We start from the raw sequence: 19941 nt of genomic DNA, 5'->3' as shown, positions 1-19941 counted from the left end.
AGTAAAAAAAACTTGGGGGGGGGGTCAAAATAAACTAGCAGACTTGCTAAGGCCCACACTGAGTCAGTGACTGTACTGTTTTCTCAAAGTTTGATGGTGTCTCAAGGGAAATAGGTTAGCAAAATCCAGTAAGAGAAAAATTGCAGCAATATGAACACCAAGTTGGTTGAGAGGAAACAAAATGTGAGAGTAAATCAGCATTTGCCCACGGTGGCTGCTGGATACTGTCCTTGGTATGTATGGCTGACTTGGACCTCAGCTGGACTCCAGTCTCAAAATTTGCTGGTAACACCAAAGTACACCACATCAGTGAGGTCCACAATAACACAAGGCATGGAAACTTAAGAGAATTTTCAAGTAAGTGACAGATACACTTTAATGTGCATTTATGAGGAGACCTATTATGAAAGCAGAAATAAGGAGTAGTAACAAATAACATGCTATTTCCTATGATGTTGTACAAGGGTGAATTTGTAATCTGGAATTCAATAAGAGACTAGTTAGAAAAATCATGAATTTTGACTTATTGCTTTGAAGATAATGTAAGTTTTGTGGCAACAGAATGCAGTTAGATTTTGGGCATGTTGTCAATGAAAGGACATTTAAATTTTGTATGTCACTTGTTCTCCGTATAATGTCGGGAATATGAACTTATGAGCACAAGAAGATACTTAAGATTTTAAAAAAACTTTAACTTTAATCAGAATGCTCAGATTAGATTCAATTGATGCTTTCAAAATTATACAAGTTTCCAATGAAGTGAATTGTGAGAAGACTATGCCCTCAGAGGAGTCAGCAATGAGGTGTCATTAATTTTAAAATGATAATAAAAAAGCAAGTTTTTGAGCAGAGCAATTTGTTGTTATAGTTAGAATAGTCACAACAAACAAAACAGAATCCAGAACGTGACTTTTCAACTTATTGTACCTGTGCAAGTCTTCAAATAAGTTATCAAATTTAACCCACTTTCATACTTATCCCACAGACAAGTTCTTTTCAAATGTTATTTTTTTTCATTTCACTTTTGTTTGTGTAAGATCCTGTGTTTTTAAAAACCTGTTCAGGGAGTATGCAGTCCTGTGACCAACTGAGAGAGTCAAGCCATTGCAATCCTGGTAGCAGCACCTCTGCACAGTTAAATAATTCACACCTCCTCTAACAATTGTACCAGTCCATCACTAACTATCTAGTCCTAGCCTTCATGTTTTGGTTTAAAGCCTTGTCTATATTTTCCTTTCCATTTGATTAATCAAAATTCTGCTAAATCATTTAATGCATCATCTGTATAGTGGCAGTCCTGGCAGAATTACCGCAGAAGTCTTTGTGCTTTTGTCAATGGTGCATGTTATGCATTTCAATCATTGTCCTTTTATATTTGGCCTATATATGCCTGTGCATAATTTTAATGAAAAAGCCTGCATGATAACAGATTGGGCTGAGAAGCCATGGTGGGTTTATTGAATGTTTTTGGGGGTTGTTTTTTTTAAATATTTATTCCACAAGTCTGGCAGTAAAATTTAAGATATTCCTTGCAAGCAATGTATTCATGTAACAGAGCCAGACGGGATGGGGTGAGGGGTTGAAGGAAAAGAGGGGGAAAATGGATGAGCTATATTCTGTAATTGATTAACAAAATATTTTCTTTTTAAATATCAATATTTAATGCTGCAATTTACTCTCAGCCCTACTGACTGTCTGCTGGATTCAGGCCTAAACATTTACTTTTGTACCATTTTTACTGATTTTTTTTTAATCATCCCTCTGTACCAATTCATTAAATTCTGTAGGTCCTACTGAGATAGAGCAGCTTCGTCCCTTATTGTTGGCCTACATGAAGCAATAGAACCTTTTTGAGGACTAGATTAACAATTTTACATCAAAATTTTACAGGAATATAAATATATTGCATATAAGGTACCTCATAGCTTCTCATGCATTAGTGAATTTATTACCACGTTAAACTTTTGATTTTAGTAGGCTGCAATTGATTGTATCAGTAAGTTCTGCACCATTACAAGAATAGGGAGCAGTAACTTCAGATTTCTGCTCTTGTTTGTGATCTCACTAAAATAGAATATCGTGATGTTGCCTGATGGAGATTGCTACAGAAATTATTGACTCTATTTTGTATCAGTTAATTATACAACATCAAACGCCAATAGTTTAGAGCTGGGTGATATCAATGAGTGTACAAACAACTTTTAAACTAAAGCTGATGTGGCAGTTCTAAACTGAGATTTTTTTATTGGGAAAAATGCATTGTAAAAGTTTCAAACCAAAACTCATCATTTTTTTAATGAAATAAGAGTGAAATGGGGTCAATTCATATCTAGACATTTCATTTCAATAAACAGAAATGTACTTTAGAATATATTGATGGTTTTTTGACACAAATGTAATAACAATTTATTATAAATAAAGTTGGGTAAACTGAGGATGGAGAAATATTCTTGGCCTTTTTTTTTTAATTGCACCAATTCCAATAAATTTGTAGCGAATTCTTCCAAGTACTTGGTGTGTAGCTTCAGAGCCCATTGCAACAGAAAAGAGAAGTTAGCCAGCTCCAGATTATCAACAACCCTTTCTGCAGTCCATATCAAGATAAAATAGAATCCATTCTTGCACATAGTTAACCCAGTAATACACAGTGCAATTGTCTAAAGAATGGAAAAAATGGCCACTAGGGCAAAGATACCAGGAGTGGTTCAGAATTATGAATCTGGACTCCTGCAAGCAGTAAAACTGCATGAAACGGAAAGAAAATTGGCAAGAATTGAAAAGAATATTGGGTACAGTTTTTGAAATCCTGCTTTAATCTGGGTGCTTAGCATGTTAGACTAAACTTTTTTTCTATATCTTTTAGCCCAGTTTTAACATGTTGCATACAAGAATTTGATACAGCTGTCCCCACCATTCAAACCAAGGCAACACCAATTTACTTTTAGGTATAAACACCTGCATATCCGTAGTGGTCCTGACATTCTGATTTTTTTCAAAATGCTGTGTATATGTGTTGTTTTAACCGTGCTTATGTTATTATGTCTGTAATTTAATTTCGCTTTATGCTTTCATTTTCCCATTGATTTCTCACCCAGCTTAGTTCACATGGGAAATGCTGTTTCATAGTTTGCTTGCATATATTAACATGGCAGCCTTTTGAGCAGCAGAAGGGTAAGATGAACCTTTTTATCCTGTCATTGACTTTCAACCACCTACCGACCATTAGGGTGACTTTGGATTTTCCCATCAGCCACTTTTCCCTGTTACACTCCATGAAGGGTCTCTGTTACCAAGATCAGAGGCTTTTGGCCATGTACAATCATTGTTACTTGTTTCCTCTGTAGCAGTTGGTAAAGCAATGCAGAAGTAAGCAGTGGCGAGAAAGACAAGAATGTTTTTTTTCTTGTATACAGCAACTGAAAAAAGAAACGTCAATTTAAATGAGAATCTGTTACAGTTCACTCGGGCTAATGGATTGGCTATATATAGCAAATAACTTATTTGTAACAAAAGAGATAATTGCTAGTGAACAGGAATATTTTACAGGAATAAGAGAGAATGATGAGACAAAAAAAACATCCTGAAGGTACCAAGTTTGAAAACTTGTACTGTCTCTGCTATTCAAGTTAAAAGAAATTGAATTTATAAAGCACTTTTAATCCCATCTATATGCTGCAAAGTGTTTCTTTTCTAATTTTTCAAATTCATGGAATTCACTAGACACCAACAAGAACCTGCCATCAGCAGTAAAAAAAAAAAGTTACAGTCAATATGTTCTGATGGTGTGTGCTAAAAAATATATATTTTGACTGGAATATCAAGTGCTGTCCTTTCTCTTCCAAAAAAAAATGAAGTTTCTTAAGCCCATTGTGATCTTAAATTGATTACTGTCCTGAATAATGCACCTCCAATAGTGCGGCAAACCAGTTTGGAGCAGTGATATTGGTAAGAGCTCTAAGCTCAGCTTTGGAGTTAAAACTATGGATATTCCTTACGCTGATCTTAGCAAATACACAGCAACTTTGCATCAAAGTTCAGAGCTCTGTGCATTATAACCTGACTCCACTAAGGTAGATGGACATAATCAGGAGCACCTCATAAGACTCCAGTCAAGTTCAGTCTACCTGCAATAGTATATTTTGTCAGGCAACATGAAAAGACACTGACACTTAGTAGTATTTGTCAAGTGCTATCTATCATTTTGCTTTTTTTTTCAAAAGTACGATCTACCGTGCTATATGACATTCTTGAAAGGAAATGAGGCTCTGCTTATTACTGATGCAATATAAGTGTAATTTCCTCTAGTGTTAACTCTACAGTGGAAGAACGACTATGAACGTGAAGATTCCAAAAGCTAAATAGTGAACTGATTCAGCATGAGTTGATCAAATACAAGGCAAGAAAATGATAGACACAGTAGCTTTAGCTATTAAATATGACTTCCTATTTGTGAGTTCCTATAGGCTGAAATCGTTGATGCAAGTTGAATAGCTGAAAAAGCACTTTTTCAACTCAAAACTGAGCTTCTAGCAGTTCATAATTGATCATCACGTCATAGGAATCACTTTGGGGTGATAGCCTGATAGCCTCCCCAAACCCTGAGACTGCCAAAGCTGTCCACATGATCAATGACACTGAATCACTGGTATTCAGGTTATTTAGAAATGGCATTGCTTTTAAAACAAAATACAGGGTATTTAAATTTAAAGCTTAAAAAAAGCACTTCCATGTAGTAATAATCAATTAAAATCATTAGAACTAATGTAAGCTTTTTTTTAAACTACTTACTTTTCTCTTGGGAGTTAGTGTCTCCAATTTATTTGAACCTGGCACAACCCAGCAAGCAGAGTTTCTTGTCAGAGAACTGGGAATCTGTAAAAGTTCATCCTGTCCTGTTGGACTCTTTCAGGAATCCATTGGAGCAGCACAAGGGTAGTTGTGGTTATGGGTAGATGGAAGATGCCAGCATTGGGAAAAAACCTTCCACATGCTTACCCAAGTAAATCTTTGGATTTGGACTAGAGTTGGGGCAGAGGATCTGCCTGAATAATTTTATGCTAATTAACATCATGGCTATTTGGAATTTAATAGAGGTTCCAGAGTTCACTTCACTTACCCTTAAAGCTGACAACTAAAGAGACATTCAACTTGTAACGTGCAAGTCCCAGAGATGAAAGATCAGTGTGTGATCAACTGCATCATCCAATCCACCTCTGCACAATTGGACAGTTGCTTCAAGTAGAAAATGTGAAAGGAGCAAGGGTTTGAAATCTTCAATTATTTATCAATTAATAATCTTTTAATGAAGGTTGTAAATGTCCTTTTTCAATCAATTTCTGCATCAAGAAACTTTTGTAAATACGGAATGCAACCTTATTTAATGGAAGCACTCCTGATTAAATTAAATCATTTAGATAAAAAAAGGAACTAAGCTGAATACCCCAGTTGTATTATATTGGTTGGTCTAAACTAAATAGACATTTGGACACAACGTTGATCCCAGTACCACTGAGTTATAAAGAGAAGCAATCAGGCAAATACCCTTCACTGACTACTGTTCTTTGACCCTTGGTAAATTGCATGAATGTATGTAGCATAGGGATGACTGGATTGCTGTTTGCTATGAATTATCTTGTAATCCAGTTGGTCATCACTGCTTAGATAAAAAACTGACAAGGCAAAGGAATGGTCATACAAGCTCAAGTCATTGGTAAAAGCAGAAAGAAATGGGGAAAGAATATTGCTGTTCCTTAGACATATTGAGTTTGGCATGGAAGAAAGGAATCTCAAGATGTTTGCTGAGTATGAAAATCAACTTTCACCAAAGGCAATAAATCATAATGGATGGGGAAGAGTTTATTCTACACTTGTCATGTTTATGCCGGTGAACTGGCATATGTATATATATATTTTTTTATCTGCAGCAATTAGTCAACAAAATGAAAAATGCACTTAGATGATTGAGTATTATTAAGTTGCAAATTTCAGTTCCTTCATGCACAAGCAAATGTTTTAATCTGCTTATTTAAACTTAGATTTTGTTTTATTATTGCAATTTGCATTATGCTCTGGGATTGAACAATAATACCAAGGACTATTTGTGTCCTTATTCCCTTGCATTTCAAGTAAATTGTGTTGCTTTTGTGTGTCCCTGTTCTTCAGTTTGTGGCCTGCTCATCTTCAGAGCATTAACCTAACAGCACTTCAGTGATGTTCTGTTTTTCTGCCTTCCCAAGAATAATGACAAGCAAGTACAATTCAGGAATAGTATCAGCAAATAGTATTTCTGTTAAATATCAAGACAATTACAACATTTACAAAGCAAATTTTGTTTTTCCTCTAGAAAAGTTCTGCCGTTGGACAGGGTACCATTGAATGTTAATGTTCAACCAAAGACAAGTTTAGACCTGCAGTCATTCAGTCTTTGTTGTAATGCCTCTCTGGCCTTTGAACACATTTACATAGCATTTTAGATTATCTTGGTATGCCCCAAAAATTGTCATAATCATTTTTGAGCTTTAATGTTGTTGCAAGGCAATCATTATAGCCAAAATCTACACAGTGAGATTTTTCGAATAACAAAATGAATACCAAAATGGTTTGTTATTGGTGTTGGCTGTGAAATAAATTATGTCCTTGGCACTGGGAGGACACATTTCTTTCCAAGTAGTGCTGGTGCTATATATTTTTCACTTCTGTCTTAAATAGTAGATGAGACTCAAAGTAAATCTCATCTGCATAAAAGGACCATGCAGTGAACGCTTCAGCCTACATTTTTTTCTTAAATCCTATCATTACTGTAGCTAACACAAAGAGGAAGTAACACACACACAATTTGTTTTATCAATCTTTTAAAGTCATTAATCGTAAAGAAGAGTTTTTTTTGATGGCTGATTCTTTTTTCTGTTTGATGCTTAGTAGAAGGGGTACAAGTAATGAACAGTTAAGATTTACCAATGAAAAAGATAATCTGCCTGAACTGTCTTCTGAAGCCTCCAAAATGAAGTTATAATCTACATGTTAAATCTTTTTTTTATTTGCCTCTCAAAGTTCTGGTTACTTCAATTAGGTGAATGATGCTAGTGGAACATTTTCACTTTAGGGATTAATAAGCAGTGATTTTAGGTCAGTTATTGATTAATCTCAAAAGGGCATTTCATACTGAACCAAAAAGCCATTTTCGCATTTTTTACACTGGGTATTCGATAGCTTCAGTGTGATCACCATCGTATTTCCAGGTACAGTATATGGTGTAGATCTGTGTCTAACTAAAGAACTGGACTGAACATGAATCCAGGTTCTGGAAATGAAAGGGCAGTGTCTGCACCACACTCTGAAGCATCTTTAGAATCTAAAATCCACATTAGTTAAAGTGATGTGACTTTAGATTTACCGAATATTCAAACCTACACTATTAAAGGTAGGCCTTCAAAAAAGGGATGTTGTCTCCTGGTTCATGCCAGTCCTCAGATAAGCCATTGTCCTTGGTTTGACCAGTACTTAATGTGACAATACCAATATTGTACATGCCTTCATGTTTCTTTTGCCTGATGCAGGAAAGTCAGAAAAATTGACTCATTCTTTATTTTGCACCCCATTTTTCCCCACACAAAGAAAATCACTTTCATCACACAAGCCCCTTCATCATTTGCTTTATTAAATCAGCAATACAAAGGAATTCTGAGGGAAATTAACAGGTCAAAATGCCTCATGATTCCACTGTTGCAGGACAGATGTACACTGCTTGCAAGATGTCTTGCGGCAAAATCCCTGTTGTGAAACCAGTAGCAATACACATCCATAGTATGGCACGGCCATTTTTATGCCATTTTATTTTTAAAAATAAATAAATTGTGTTTTCTCTTCTAACAGAAACAGTGAGAGCAATGACACATGTGATTAACCAAGGAATGGCCATGTACTGGGGCACCTCACGGTGGAGTGCAATGGAAATCATGGTAAGATAAGCAAGAAGTTTAAATTCATTCTTTTTTCCTTTTAGCCTTCTCTTGGTTGTGACCTCAACTTTTCACTTCCTATCTTCAGGTTTAATGGTTCCTATGTTATAGGTTTCAGTTCTTCACCTGAAATTCAATTTTGAAATTATCCCAGTAGGATATTTCCTTATTACTGAAAATCTATATAAAATGTATTCAATCTTGCAATCAGAAAAGGTGTTTTTACAGGTTGATAAAATGCTTGAAAGAAATAAAATTATTTTCGATCTATAGTACCATGCAAAAGTCGCGGGTGTGTGTGTGTCTGTATAACATGTAACGCACACGCGCTCATACACACACACACACACACACACACACACACACTTTCTGTAATGATTAATAAACCAATTGTTTGCAATCAAATGACCTTGCCTGGTGTCTCAAGGCTGGGTGTGTCTGCACCCGCGCCAACTCCCCGCCCCTGACACTCCTTCTCTGCCACCTGTTCCACATCCTTCCCACGGTGCTCCACCTTTGCCATTCCCAACACCCCTTGCTCCCGCCAGACTTACAAACTCGCTTGCTGCTTCATGTTGACAAATACAGTACTGTGCAAAAGTCTTAGGCACCCTAGTTATATATTTGTGCCTAAGTCCTTTGCACAGTACTGTGTAATCTAACATAACCCTTTCATTTAAAACCAAATTAATTACATTATAAATTAGGTTCTGAAAAATGCCAATTGCTATGCCTTCCAGTGGTGTTGCCTAAGAGTATGATTTAGTTTGAAAACGGGCTGAAGTTGTGGATGACTGTTGTGAGGATAAAGTTGGATGGTAGCTACAAGATCCATTATGTAAAGAAGATGCAGAAGAATACTCAAGGAAGGAATCAACCGATTAGGAAGCGATCCTTGTGGTGCAGCTGAAGAACAGAAGGTTTAGAGGCATGAACACCATGCACAGTTAGTGATCACCAAACCTTTGGTCACAGCAACTAGAACTCCTTGCGTTTGATTAAATACAATGGTCTAGAAATTACTCCATACCCTTTTGCTGGAATATTAAAATGACATTTTCAGTCAATCAACATTGTTGGGTTTTTCCTGTAATTGCAGTACTAAAAAACCTTCAGTATAGAATTCCACACTGATCCGTCACAAACTCTCACAGTTGTACGGCAGGTGCAATCTTTGTCACCAGACAAACAACACACTTCACACTACCATAAATGAATACTGCAATTGGGTAATCCCAAAGTCATAGGAACATGGTTATACTGGTAAGGAAACGCCAATGCCCAAGAATAGCAGTCTACAGAATATAATGGATATGGCCCAGTCCATCACTGGCAAAGTCCTCCCCACCGTTCAGCACATTTACATGGAGCATTGCCACGAGAAAGCAGCATCCATCGTCAAAAATTCCTGCCATCCAGGCCATGTTCTCTTCTTGCTATTTCCATTGGGTACAAGGTACAGGAGCCTTAGGTGCCGCACCACCAGATTCCCCTCAACCATCTGGCTGCTGAACCAGCATGGATAGCATCACTCACCACAACTTAGGGACTCACTTTCAGGGACTCTACAACTCGTGTTCTCAGTATTATTTATTTTTTATTATTTGCAGAGTTCATCTTCTTTTGTACATGGGTAGTTTGTCAGTCTTCGTTTTTGTTTCTTTTTTATGTCTTTATTTTTCTGTAAGCACCTGCAGTAAGATAAATCTTAAAGTAATATATAGTAACATACATGTACTAGATTTTAAAAAATTGTTATGACTTGATGTTAGTGAGAGTACTCTTAGAGGGCAGATTCCTTGTACGTGAGAACCATGGAGGTTTTCCAGGACCACAGCCAGAAAGATGTCAGGATGATGTCCATGTAAGGGCACAAGTACTACTCTGCATTTTGGGGATGCAGGTAGTGCAGGAAAATACTTGTGCCTGCCCTGCCTACTTTTTGTGGCCTGAAGAAACAGTAGTTGAAGTCTCCTATCCTTGCGTATGGAGTTTGAGTGAGCACCTCGATGCCTGAAAAGATCCTGACATTAGGAAGCTGAGAGTGGCATTGAACCTGGCAAAGCCTTCATGGTGTGTACCTGAGGTTATGGTTGAATTCATTAGAAGGTCATGGATTGCAGTGATGACATTGGAATGCTGGCACTATAAATGCACAATTTTTGGAGAAACTCTTAGCAGTGTGTATAAAAGCTGTAATTTTTCAGACCCTTACAAACGAAAGTCTCTGCAGGTAAATTTGGTGTTTTAGAGGAGTTTTGAATTGGAACTGAGTGCTAGGGAGAAAAATTCCCACTGTGTGCATTACCTAATGTGTGCAAACTTACTTTACGCTAGGTTAACTACAGAGCACTGCATGCTTATCTGAATTAACTTCTAGCCCTGTGTGTCCCTAAGGAGAGAGTATGCACTCATAACAGGCACATGTGGATCAGATCGAACCTCTGCAATCCTACCATTTCTATTTGGATGGTGATGGATAATTGAACTACTAACAGCGGAGGAAGCTTCAACTACATTCCAATTCTCAGTGAGAGTGGGCTTAGTACGTGAGTTGTAAACTAAAGGCAAAAGTATTCATGTCTGTGTTGAACCACATGCACCAAATGGATATTAAGACACATCACAATAATGAGAAGGCACTCACAGCTAATGCAAATCATTCTTGTAATATCACAGTATAACTTCAGATTGCACCATGTTCAATCTTAGCAAATGAAGTCAGCTATGTCATATACTCAAGATCTATGTAACATTGAAGTCTGGGCTTTCTCAGATTTTTCTGGACATTTTAGTGGGTCATGTCAAACATGCCTCATTATTTAAACCTTTTACCTCACTTCAGTTCATCATCAAGTTATAAAAAAAAATGCTAAAACCTGGTTGGAAATGAGGAATATTCATCATTCTGCATATGACCTTTTTAAAGTAGTGCTGTGGCTTCTCAGTGCATTTCTATTGACCTTTTTTATTGATTTAAATTATTTTTGATTCTTTTTTCTTCCCATGTGTGGCACATCCTAAAATGTGCCTCCTTTGAAAAATAATTTCTCCTTATATATTTCGTGTATCTTTCCATTGCTTTTTGCTTTGTATGTACTTCCTTCCCTGTTATAATTAAAAGTAAGTACACAGGCCAATATCAGTGGAGGAACAAGAGACTTGAATCTGGAGCAAAAATCAATCTGCTAGAGAAACCCAATGTGTCAGGCAGCAAATCTGGAGCTTTCCCAAAGACAACTCCATCCATGACCCCTGGTTTGATCATCCCTTATCCAGCCCAGCATTTTCTTCTGTAACTGTAGAAGATGTAACACTGTCCCTTCACCACTCCCTCATCTCCATCCAGAAACCTGATCATCCCTTCCACGTGAGGCAGAAATTCACACGTACTTCCTCCAAACATTTGTTTTTCTCATTGTGGCTTTGTCAATTGTTTTGCCACGTATCTGCTCTCTGTATGCCATGGGCGTTTTGAGCACCTGTTTGCAAGCTACTTTTAATCCCCTTTCCATTCCCACACCAACCGGTTTGTCCTCAGTCTCCCCCACTACTAGGGTGAAACCAAGCACAAAAGTAAAGAACAACACCTCATATTCCACCTGGGTATTTATAACCCAACAGCAGTGGCATTGAATTCTCCTGTTTCAGATAACTTTGTAACCCGCTGTCTTTCCCTAACTTCCTCCCCAGCCAACCACTCCCCCACCTACTTCATCTGTCCATCAGCTAAATTTTCCTCTCCTCCTACTTTTCCCTTCTTCCCACAATACTTCCCTTGTTTGGTTCCTCTTCACCTTCTGTAATCTTCAGTCCTTTGTTGCCTCCACCTTTCACTTCTCAGTCTCAATCGCTGCCCTTGCCCTTTCCTGCCCCACCTGTCGCCATCTCTACCGTTCCACTTCCTTCTACAGATGCTGCCTGACCCACTGAATTCCCTCAACATTTTGTTTTAAGCCAACATCAGTGAAAAAGCAAATTGCCTGAAATATCAAGAGTCAAGGAGCAGCTGTACATAAAATGTAATTCAAAAAAATATTAGTTCACTGTCAATTCATGTCAATTTTAATTGCATCTAAAAATTTGTGAGAGATTATCTAAAATATGATTTACCCAGAGGAAATTATCACACTTTTTTTTAAGGGACACTTGTCATAATCTGTACTGGTTTCCTTTCTGTTACAGTGAATGTATCAATTAGCTCACAAGTAAATCAGTTGTGTTTTAAATTAAATCTTACTTTTCTTATCACTTCTCTGGAGTTTTTAATTTGTGCTTCCATTTTATAATGTATTCTGAAATTTGAGCATTGTGATGAAGTTACTTCTTTTAATGAACTATAATTCATGGAAATCGAGAACTGATTAGATTCCTTCACTAGATTCTATTGCAGACATTAAATAAAATATTGATTGTATTTGCTGCATTGCTGAAATAATAATTAGGTCTGATGTTAATTACTTCCCTCATGTAGCCAGACATGAGTAATCCACCCAATAAGTATCCATCACATTCTGTCCCTGTAAGTATTCATGGAGCAGAATTGTGTCGTATATGTTTAGGGAATCTTCAACTTTCCATTAGGAATGAAAAGTACGAATTACGATATTGTGAATAGGAAGGATTCCTATACATTTGCATACGATTGATTTATACTTGCAGCATTTTAGAGGAATGGGCGGTTATCTCACTGAGTCATGGGAATGTGAGAATGATAAATGGGATAGATGTCAAGTGCTATTTCCTGCAGTTTGGAAGGTCTTGGTCTTTCGAACTTAGTACCTGAATAAAGAGACAGCTGATCATGAGTGACATGAGGATAAATATCTTTGCACAGTGAGCTGCAAATCTTTGGAAGTCTCTTCTCCAGAAAGCTCAGTCATTGCGTGCATTCATGATAGATTTTGGACACAGAGAGAATTAAAAGCGAAGGGGATTGAGCAGGGAAGTGGAGCTTAAGTCAAGGAATAGGCCTGAGAGTCCTAATTATCTACATTTCTATTGCTGTTTTCATTCTCTCTCCACCAGCCAACCTTTTCCTCTGAAACTTCATTAGATAAGAAATTAGAAGTCCAACATTCAAACTACCTACTGCTCTCAGACCCTAACTTTGCATTTATTACATTTTGGTACTGAAGCATACACTCATGTTTGCACACTTGTATGCCAATGTGTTCCTATACCCAAACCAGACAATTTTTGAGACTCCCTCAGTGTCGGTTAAGAAGTGCACAGCCTGGCAGAGCAACAACTGATTGATTCCCTGAAATAAAGCACCTGAATCTGCAATGCATTTTTTCTGGCTGTAACAAGAGTGGCCACAATACACAACCTACAGTATGTTGAAGGGTCTAAGCCTGAAATGTTGACTGTTTATTCCTCTCTACAGATGCTGGCTGACCTGCTGAGTTCCTTCAGTATTTTGTGTGTGTTGACCACAATACATTGCTGATTGCACCATAAGCCATCTCAGTACCACATAGTTTATTGTAATCTTTTCTAAATGCTTCTGTATATTTTAAAATTCTTGCACCAGATCTTGCTGGCCCAGTCCCTCTGTCTGGAGTTATCACCCATGGGCCACAGCTGCACTGGTCCAGGTGTGGAATATCTATTCTACTGTCTTATCAGTGCACTTGAGACCAGCAGTATGTTCTCACTGGTGACAAGCTATGAAATCTGGAATTATTTCTGAAAGTTTTTTTGTTTTTCTGACATTCAGAGATATATAAGAGCTATTAAAATTGAAAACACAAGGGAGTCTGCAGACGCTGGAAATCCAGAGCAACAAACACAAAATGTTGGAGGAACATAGCAGGGCAGGGTGGATCTGTGGAAAGGGTCGAATGACGTTTTGGGTTGAGACCCTTCGTCAGAACCCTCTTAATGTAAACTGTTTTAAAACTTTAAAAAACTAAAACTCTAATACTCAAGTAGAAATAAAAACAATTAAATCAAAAAATTTTCTCAAAATTAGCAGGCTTTTTTTCCTTTGTCTCTTGAATGTTTGCCCTAAAACCCCTATTGAAATCATTAGAATATCAGGTCCTCTATAAGATCTAACTTGATGTATGATCCGAAGGGTAATCCCTGTGGCAGTTCTGGGAAATCACAGCAAACTGGGCTCTGCTGGTTAATCATTTTAAATTAGTTGTCTTCTGATATCCTTTTTTTTCTCGTGAGTTTGCATTTTAAAGGTATATTTAATGTCAGAGAAATGTATACAATACACATCCTGAAATGCTTTTTCTTCACAACCATTCGTGAAAACAGAGGAGTGCCCCGAAAGAATGAATGACAGTTAAATGTTAGAGCCCAAAACTCTCCTTCCTCCCATACGTAAGCAGCAGCAAGCAACGATTACCTCTCTCCCCCCCCCCACTGGCAAAAAAAAGCATTGGCACCCACCACCAAGCACTCAAGCGTGAGCAAAGCAACAGCAAAGACACAGACTTGCAGTTACCCCAAAGATTACTTGTTCACCCGGTATTCAACATACCACAGGCTCTCTCTCTCTCCCTAACAAGGGAGAAAGAGATGTCTCCATTTCACAGCGAGAGGAGAGACATAACAAACAACTCGCTGGTTTACAATGTTAAAAGTCCATTGCATCGCTTTTTCCCAGCTCTGTGCTCAAAGTTCTCGGGTCTCTGGGCACACAGCCTTAGATCTTCCATCTCTCACAACACACTGATCTCCTGCCCGGACACCAACCTCCGATCCCCCCGTCTCCAGAGCCACAAAATCTCGGTCCTCCGAAGGCGAGCGAAGCTCTTAGGCCAAGCCCTTTGCATGCTGAGCAACGCCCAGTTGTGAAGCCACGAGGGCGGGTCCCATTCCCACAAAGAACCATAGTCAGCGTGTGACTCCAGGTCAGGGTCTTCAAAAGAACCCTGAAAGGGAAAAATAGAGATATTAAAGATGGAAGTGGAGCTGTTTCCGAAGATGCAGGCAAAGGAGTCGCCGTTAGGCACCGTTGATCCTCCTAAGCAGCAGTCCAGGTTTACTGGAAATGAATGCTGAATTTTTAGTGAACAGGAACTGCTGAGAAGTAACTTTGGAGGATGCAGCAGACATCAAAGAAAAATTGTGAAGCTTCCACAACCTGGAAATAACCCATTACACTCAGTGGCCACTTTATTAGATGCCTCCTGTATTTAATAATGTAGCCACTGAGTGTATGTTCATGGTCTTCTGCTGCTGTAGCCCATCCATTTCAAGTTTCAACATGTTGTGCATTCAGAGACACTCTTCTACACACCACTGTTGTAACGTCACCTTCCTGTCAGCTTGAACCAGTCTGGCTATTCTGCTGTGACCTCTCTCATTAACAAGGCATTCAGTAACAGAACTGCCAGTCACTGGTTCTTTTTTTGGCTTTTCACACCATTCTCTGTAAACTCTGGAGACTGTTGTGTGTGAAAATTCCAGATCAGCCGTTACTGAGATGCTCCAACCACATCATCTGGCATCAACAATCATCCCACAGTCAGTAATTGCAAGGGTACTATGGTAGCATGGCGGTTAATATGACACTATTACAGCTTTGGGCAGAGTTCAGAGTTCAATTCTGCCAACACCTGTAAAGAGTCTGTACGTCCTCTCTGTAGAATGCAAGGGTTTTTCCCTGGTGCTCTGGTTTCCTCCCAGAATGCAAAGACATTCCGGTTAGTAGGTTAATTGGTCATTGTAAATTGTTCTGTGAGTAAGCTAGGGTTAAATCAGGGATTGCTGGACAGCATGGTTCAAAGCTCCCATTCTGTGCTGTATCACATTTTTTCGCCATTCTGATGTTTGGTCTGAGCAACAACTGAACCTGTTAACCATGTCTGCATGCTTTTTATGCATTAAGTTCCTGCCACATGATGGGCTGATTAGACATTTGAATATCAAGCAGGTGTGCCTAATAAAGTGGTCACTGAGTGTAATATTAAAATTCTTAACATTTTTTGGAAAGTATTTTTGATGGAAGACCCTCTGAAGATAACTTACAAAGTTACCCCTGACACTGCTCTATCACTGTCTCTGATCTGCAGGAGGCTTACTCAGTGGCTCGTCAATTTAACCTCATCCCTCCAATATGTGAACAAGCTGAATATCACCTTTTCCAAAGAGAGAAAGTCGAAGTGCAGCTTCCAGAACTCTTCCACAAGATCGGTAAATATTTTTGACAAATAAATGTTCATAACAATAAATTGCTTGCCTTAATACCTTTCATCTATTCAGTCTCGGCTTCATTCCTATGTGGCATAATTCCACAGATAGTGGATCATTTGTGGTATTATGTCCAAATGCCCATTCAAGAAGTCGTGAGGCATTTTGGCAATTTCTGAACAGATTGCTCAGGGAAAGCTGAAAAATTGAGAGCCCCAGTGCTGTCCAAGTTCTGAATCTCCCCAAGACTAATGGATGATTGCTATCCTTAATGGTAACATTTTCTTCAGTGTATGACTGGAAATCCCTGTGTTTCGGTGTATCTAACCCTATTCTTCCTGCTGCATTCTCTCTTGAAGGTGTTGGCGCAATGACTTGGTCTCCCTTGGCATGTGGTATTATTTCTGGAAAGTATGATGCAGGAGTTCCTCCTTACTCTCGAGCTTCCTTAAAGGTACAGTAAGTAAAAGGAAAAAATATTGCCATGTTCAGTTTCTGTGATCAAGTCAATCACTCTATCCTGGGTAGAACTCAGAGGGCATGTTGAAGTGTCAGTACTCGATTTCTTTTGCTAAGCTGTTTTAAAAATCACATTTCACTGTATTTAGCATGAAGAGTTTTTAAATCAGTAACAAGGTATTTCAAATGGAATTTAAAGATATTTAAGATCCAAGGGGCAATGAATGCAACAGAGTTTTTAGGGAATTGGAATCATTTAAGTCAGCGGTCCCCAACCACCGGGCCGTGAGGAAACGATACGAGTCAGCTGCACCTTTCCTCATTCCCTGTCACGCACTGTTGAACTTGAATATAGGGTTGCCAACTGTCCCGTATTTGCCGGGACATCCCGTATATTGGGCTAAATTGGTTTATCCCGTATTTCCCCCACTAAGGTAGAGTGTTCCTATGAAACCTTTCGTGCTGAAATGGCGTGAAGCGAAGAAGCAGTTACCATTGATTTATATGGGAAAAATTTTTGAGTGTTCCCAGATCCAAAAAATAACATAACAAATCATACCAAATAACACATAAAACCGAAAATAAATAACACTAACATATAGTAAAAGCAGGAATAATATGATAAATACACAGCCTATATAAAGTAGAAATAATGTATGTACAGTATAGTTGGGAAGGTGAAGGCAAAACCGATTTGTGGGGGAAAAATCGGCACATACGCGCATGCGCAGACAGGTGCCCGCGCAAGGCTTCATGGTCATAGTAGTCTTTCCTGGGGTAAAGTGTCCCGGGATTTGACTGCCACTTTTGTCCCTTATTTGGGAGTGAGAAAGTTGGCAACCCTAATCATAAAACTGTAAAGGACATGTTGAGGTGAGTTTAACCCTACTTGAACCAAACCCCCCCCCCGCCACCCATTGGCCGGTCAGCAAGAATATTGTCAATATTAAACCGGTCCACGGTGCAAAAAAGGTTGAGGACCCCTGATTTAAGTTACGCTTTGTAGTCTGCTTTCTGAGTTACAATGTATATTAATGAACTGATTGTGAATATAGTGCCGAACTGACTTCTTTTGCATGACTCTCCTTATGTACAATATAACTCCCTCACTGATTAATTCAAAGGGATTCACATTGTGTAACTCTAAGGTTCTGACGTGGAATGAATTGCCTCACTTGCTCCAGTGTGGAACATAATCATGAGCTAACTTATTACGTATTCACAGGGTTACCAATGGCTGAAGGATAAAATTCTGACCGAAGAAGGCAGGCGACAGCAAGGAAAACTAAAGGAACTACAGGGCATTGCAGAGCGACTTAGTTGCACCCTCCCTCAGCTAGCAATAGGTAAGGATGTGAATTTCATTGCCTGGAGAGAGAAATATTCTCCTAGAAATATGCTGTAATTCCAACCCCTTATACATATCTGATACTATTTCACTGTAAGTACTGAGACAAGCTGCATTTTTGTTATACCTGTCATCCACATGGATTAGAAAATGTGAGCACTTGAGTTTCCAGTCGTGTCGAACATAGAACGTTACGTTACAGCACAGTACAGGCCTTTTGGCCCACGATGTTGTGCCAACTTTTTATCAATCTAACCCTTAACCTTCCACATAGCCTTCCATTTTTCTGTCATCCATGAGCCAGTCTAAGAGCTTCTTAAATGCCCCAACTGTGTCTGCCTCTGTCAGTATGTTCCACAACCCACCACTCTCTGTGTAAAATGAAACCTACCTCTGACATCCCCCCTGCCCCCATACTTTCTTCCAATCACTTTAAAATTGTGCCCCCTTGTATTAGCCATTTCTGCCCTGGGGGAAAAAGTCTCTGGGCTATTCACTTGATCTATGCCTCTTGTCATCTTGTACACCCCTATTAAGTTACCTCTCATTCTCCTTCACTCCAAAGAGAAAAGCCCTAGCTCGCTCAACCTGTTCTCATAAGACATAAAACATTTAGGTTAATGTTTAGAAAGTCAGGCACAACACACTCTAGTTTCCAACATGTACCTAACTTCATAAACATTTTAACTGGTAGATGAGATTCCTCACTGGAACACTGAATAGATCGTAGAATTTTGAAGAGACAAAAGATATTTTACAAAGCCTTGCTGTCATTTGGTGAAAATAATCTTGACCCAATAGGTTTTATAGTCTTTTACTTGCAACACTTGTGTTAAATCAAATTGAAAAAGAAATGCTTTCCTCTCACTGAGCTGCAAAAGTTTGTGTTAGAGCTTTGCTCTTCTGCATTTAAGTTTATTTCAGATCAAAATTATATTTTTCAGCAGGGGCATTATTTAAACATATCTTTTCTTGAAATACTTGAAGAAAAGTTATTTCCAGGCTGTAAGGAAAGGGCATGAGTGTATGGTTAATGGCCAGCATGGGGTTGAACAACTGTCTCCTCTGCTCTAACTCCACAAAAACTTCATCAGTTCAACCCATTTCCTCCCAACTATCCCAAACTAATAGAAAGCCAATACCTTTCTGGATAGTATGTATGATTAACATTAAAATTCCTATTTTGCAAAGATGTGAGGAAACTGGAGGTGGAAATAAAGGAAAGAAAGATTTGGAAAGGAAGTTTTAAGACTGTTGTGGAGACGTTTGTAGAAGCACTTTGGAAAACTGACTGTGCAATGCCAGTGATAGGCAAAGGAAAGAGAAGGAAGTGCAAAAGGTAAAGTTAAAGGAACAAAGGAATAAGCTGTGAAAAAGTTGTAATGTAAAATGCTGCTAACAGAAAGCCAAAGTAGGTCCTTAAGCAGAGGTGTAGATAAGTGAGATCTGGTGGAATTAAACAAGAGCATCTGTTTTGGATTAGTTCCATCCTCTGGAGGCCTGTCAGAGGATACTGAGTTCAGAGGTTAACTCAACTTCGTTAAGTGTTTCAATAGCAGTGTGCTTAGGTGAGTAATGTTACGATGGTGGAAGTAGCCAGCTTTTGAGCATCTATTAATTCAGAAACACTGCTTGGCTCAAACGAGTTTCTAACTCCCACAAATCCAGTTCCACCTGAATCAGTGAGTGATCCAGGTGGGGTAATCTATAGCCAGGATAAAGACAAAAGTCAAACATCATTTCAGTACTTCCCTTGTAATTCTGATGTTCTTGAATTTTAAAATAATCTGAAAGGATCTTGGTAATTTAAATTTCATGTAAAATTTTTCATTCAAAAGGAACATTTATTTAATAAAGCTTCAACATTGAAGCTTTGTGCAGCTGTTTATCCTTTCAAGAGTAGAAAATGGTTAAATGCAACACAGGCTAAAACAAACATTATTGAAACTGTAATAGTGTGTTCGAAATAACAGATGAATTGAAATATTATGTCAAAACAAATAAGAAATTATAGACAAAGTA

The 19941-nt window shown here is 38.4% G+C and overlaps 1 protein-coding gene across 6 annotated transcripts in view; it reads left to right on the top strand.

The window, feature by feature from the left end:
• Positions 1–19941, top strand: part of kcnab2a (potassium voltage-gated channel subfamily A regulatory beta subunit 2a) — a 293607-nt gene that overhangs the window by 263929 nt on the left and 9737 nt on the right. For all 6 annotated transcript variants that reach the window (XM_072244814.1, XM_072244817.1, XM_072244816.1 and 3 more), the window contains 4 exons: positions 7873–7958; positions 15995–16115; positions 16472–16566; positions 17797–17917. In XM_072244814.1, coding sequence (XP_072100915.1) covers positions 7873–7958; positions 15995–16115; positions 16472–16566; positions 17797–17917 — 423 coding nt within the window. The remainder of the gene's footprint in view (positions 1–7872; positions 7959–15994; positions 16116–16471; positions 16567–17796; positions 17918–19941) is intronic.

The sequence above is a fragment of the Mobula birostris genome, chromosome 27, assembly GCF_030028105.1.
Source record: "Mobula birostris isolate sMobBir1 chromosome 27, sMobBir1.hap1, whole genome shotgun sequence".
Lineage (NCBI taxonomy): Eukaryota > Metazoa > Chordata > Chondrichthyes > Myliobatiformes > Myliobatidae > Mobula > Mobula birostris.
Note: the sequence above shows the minus strand (reverse complement) of the source record. Positions and strands in the feature narration are given on the sequence as shown.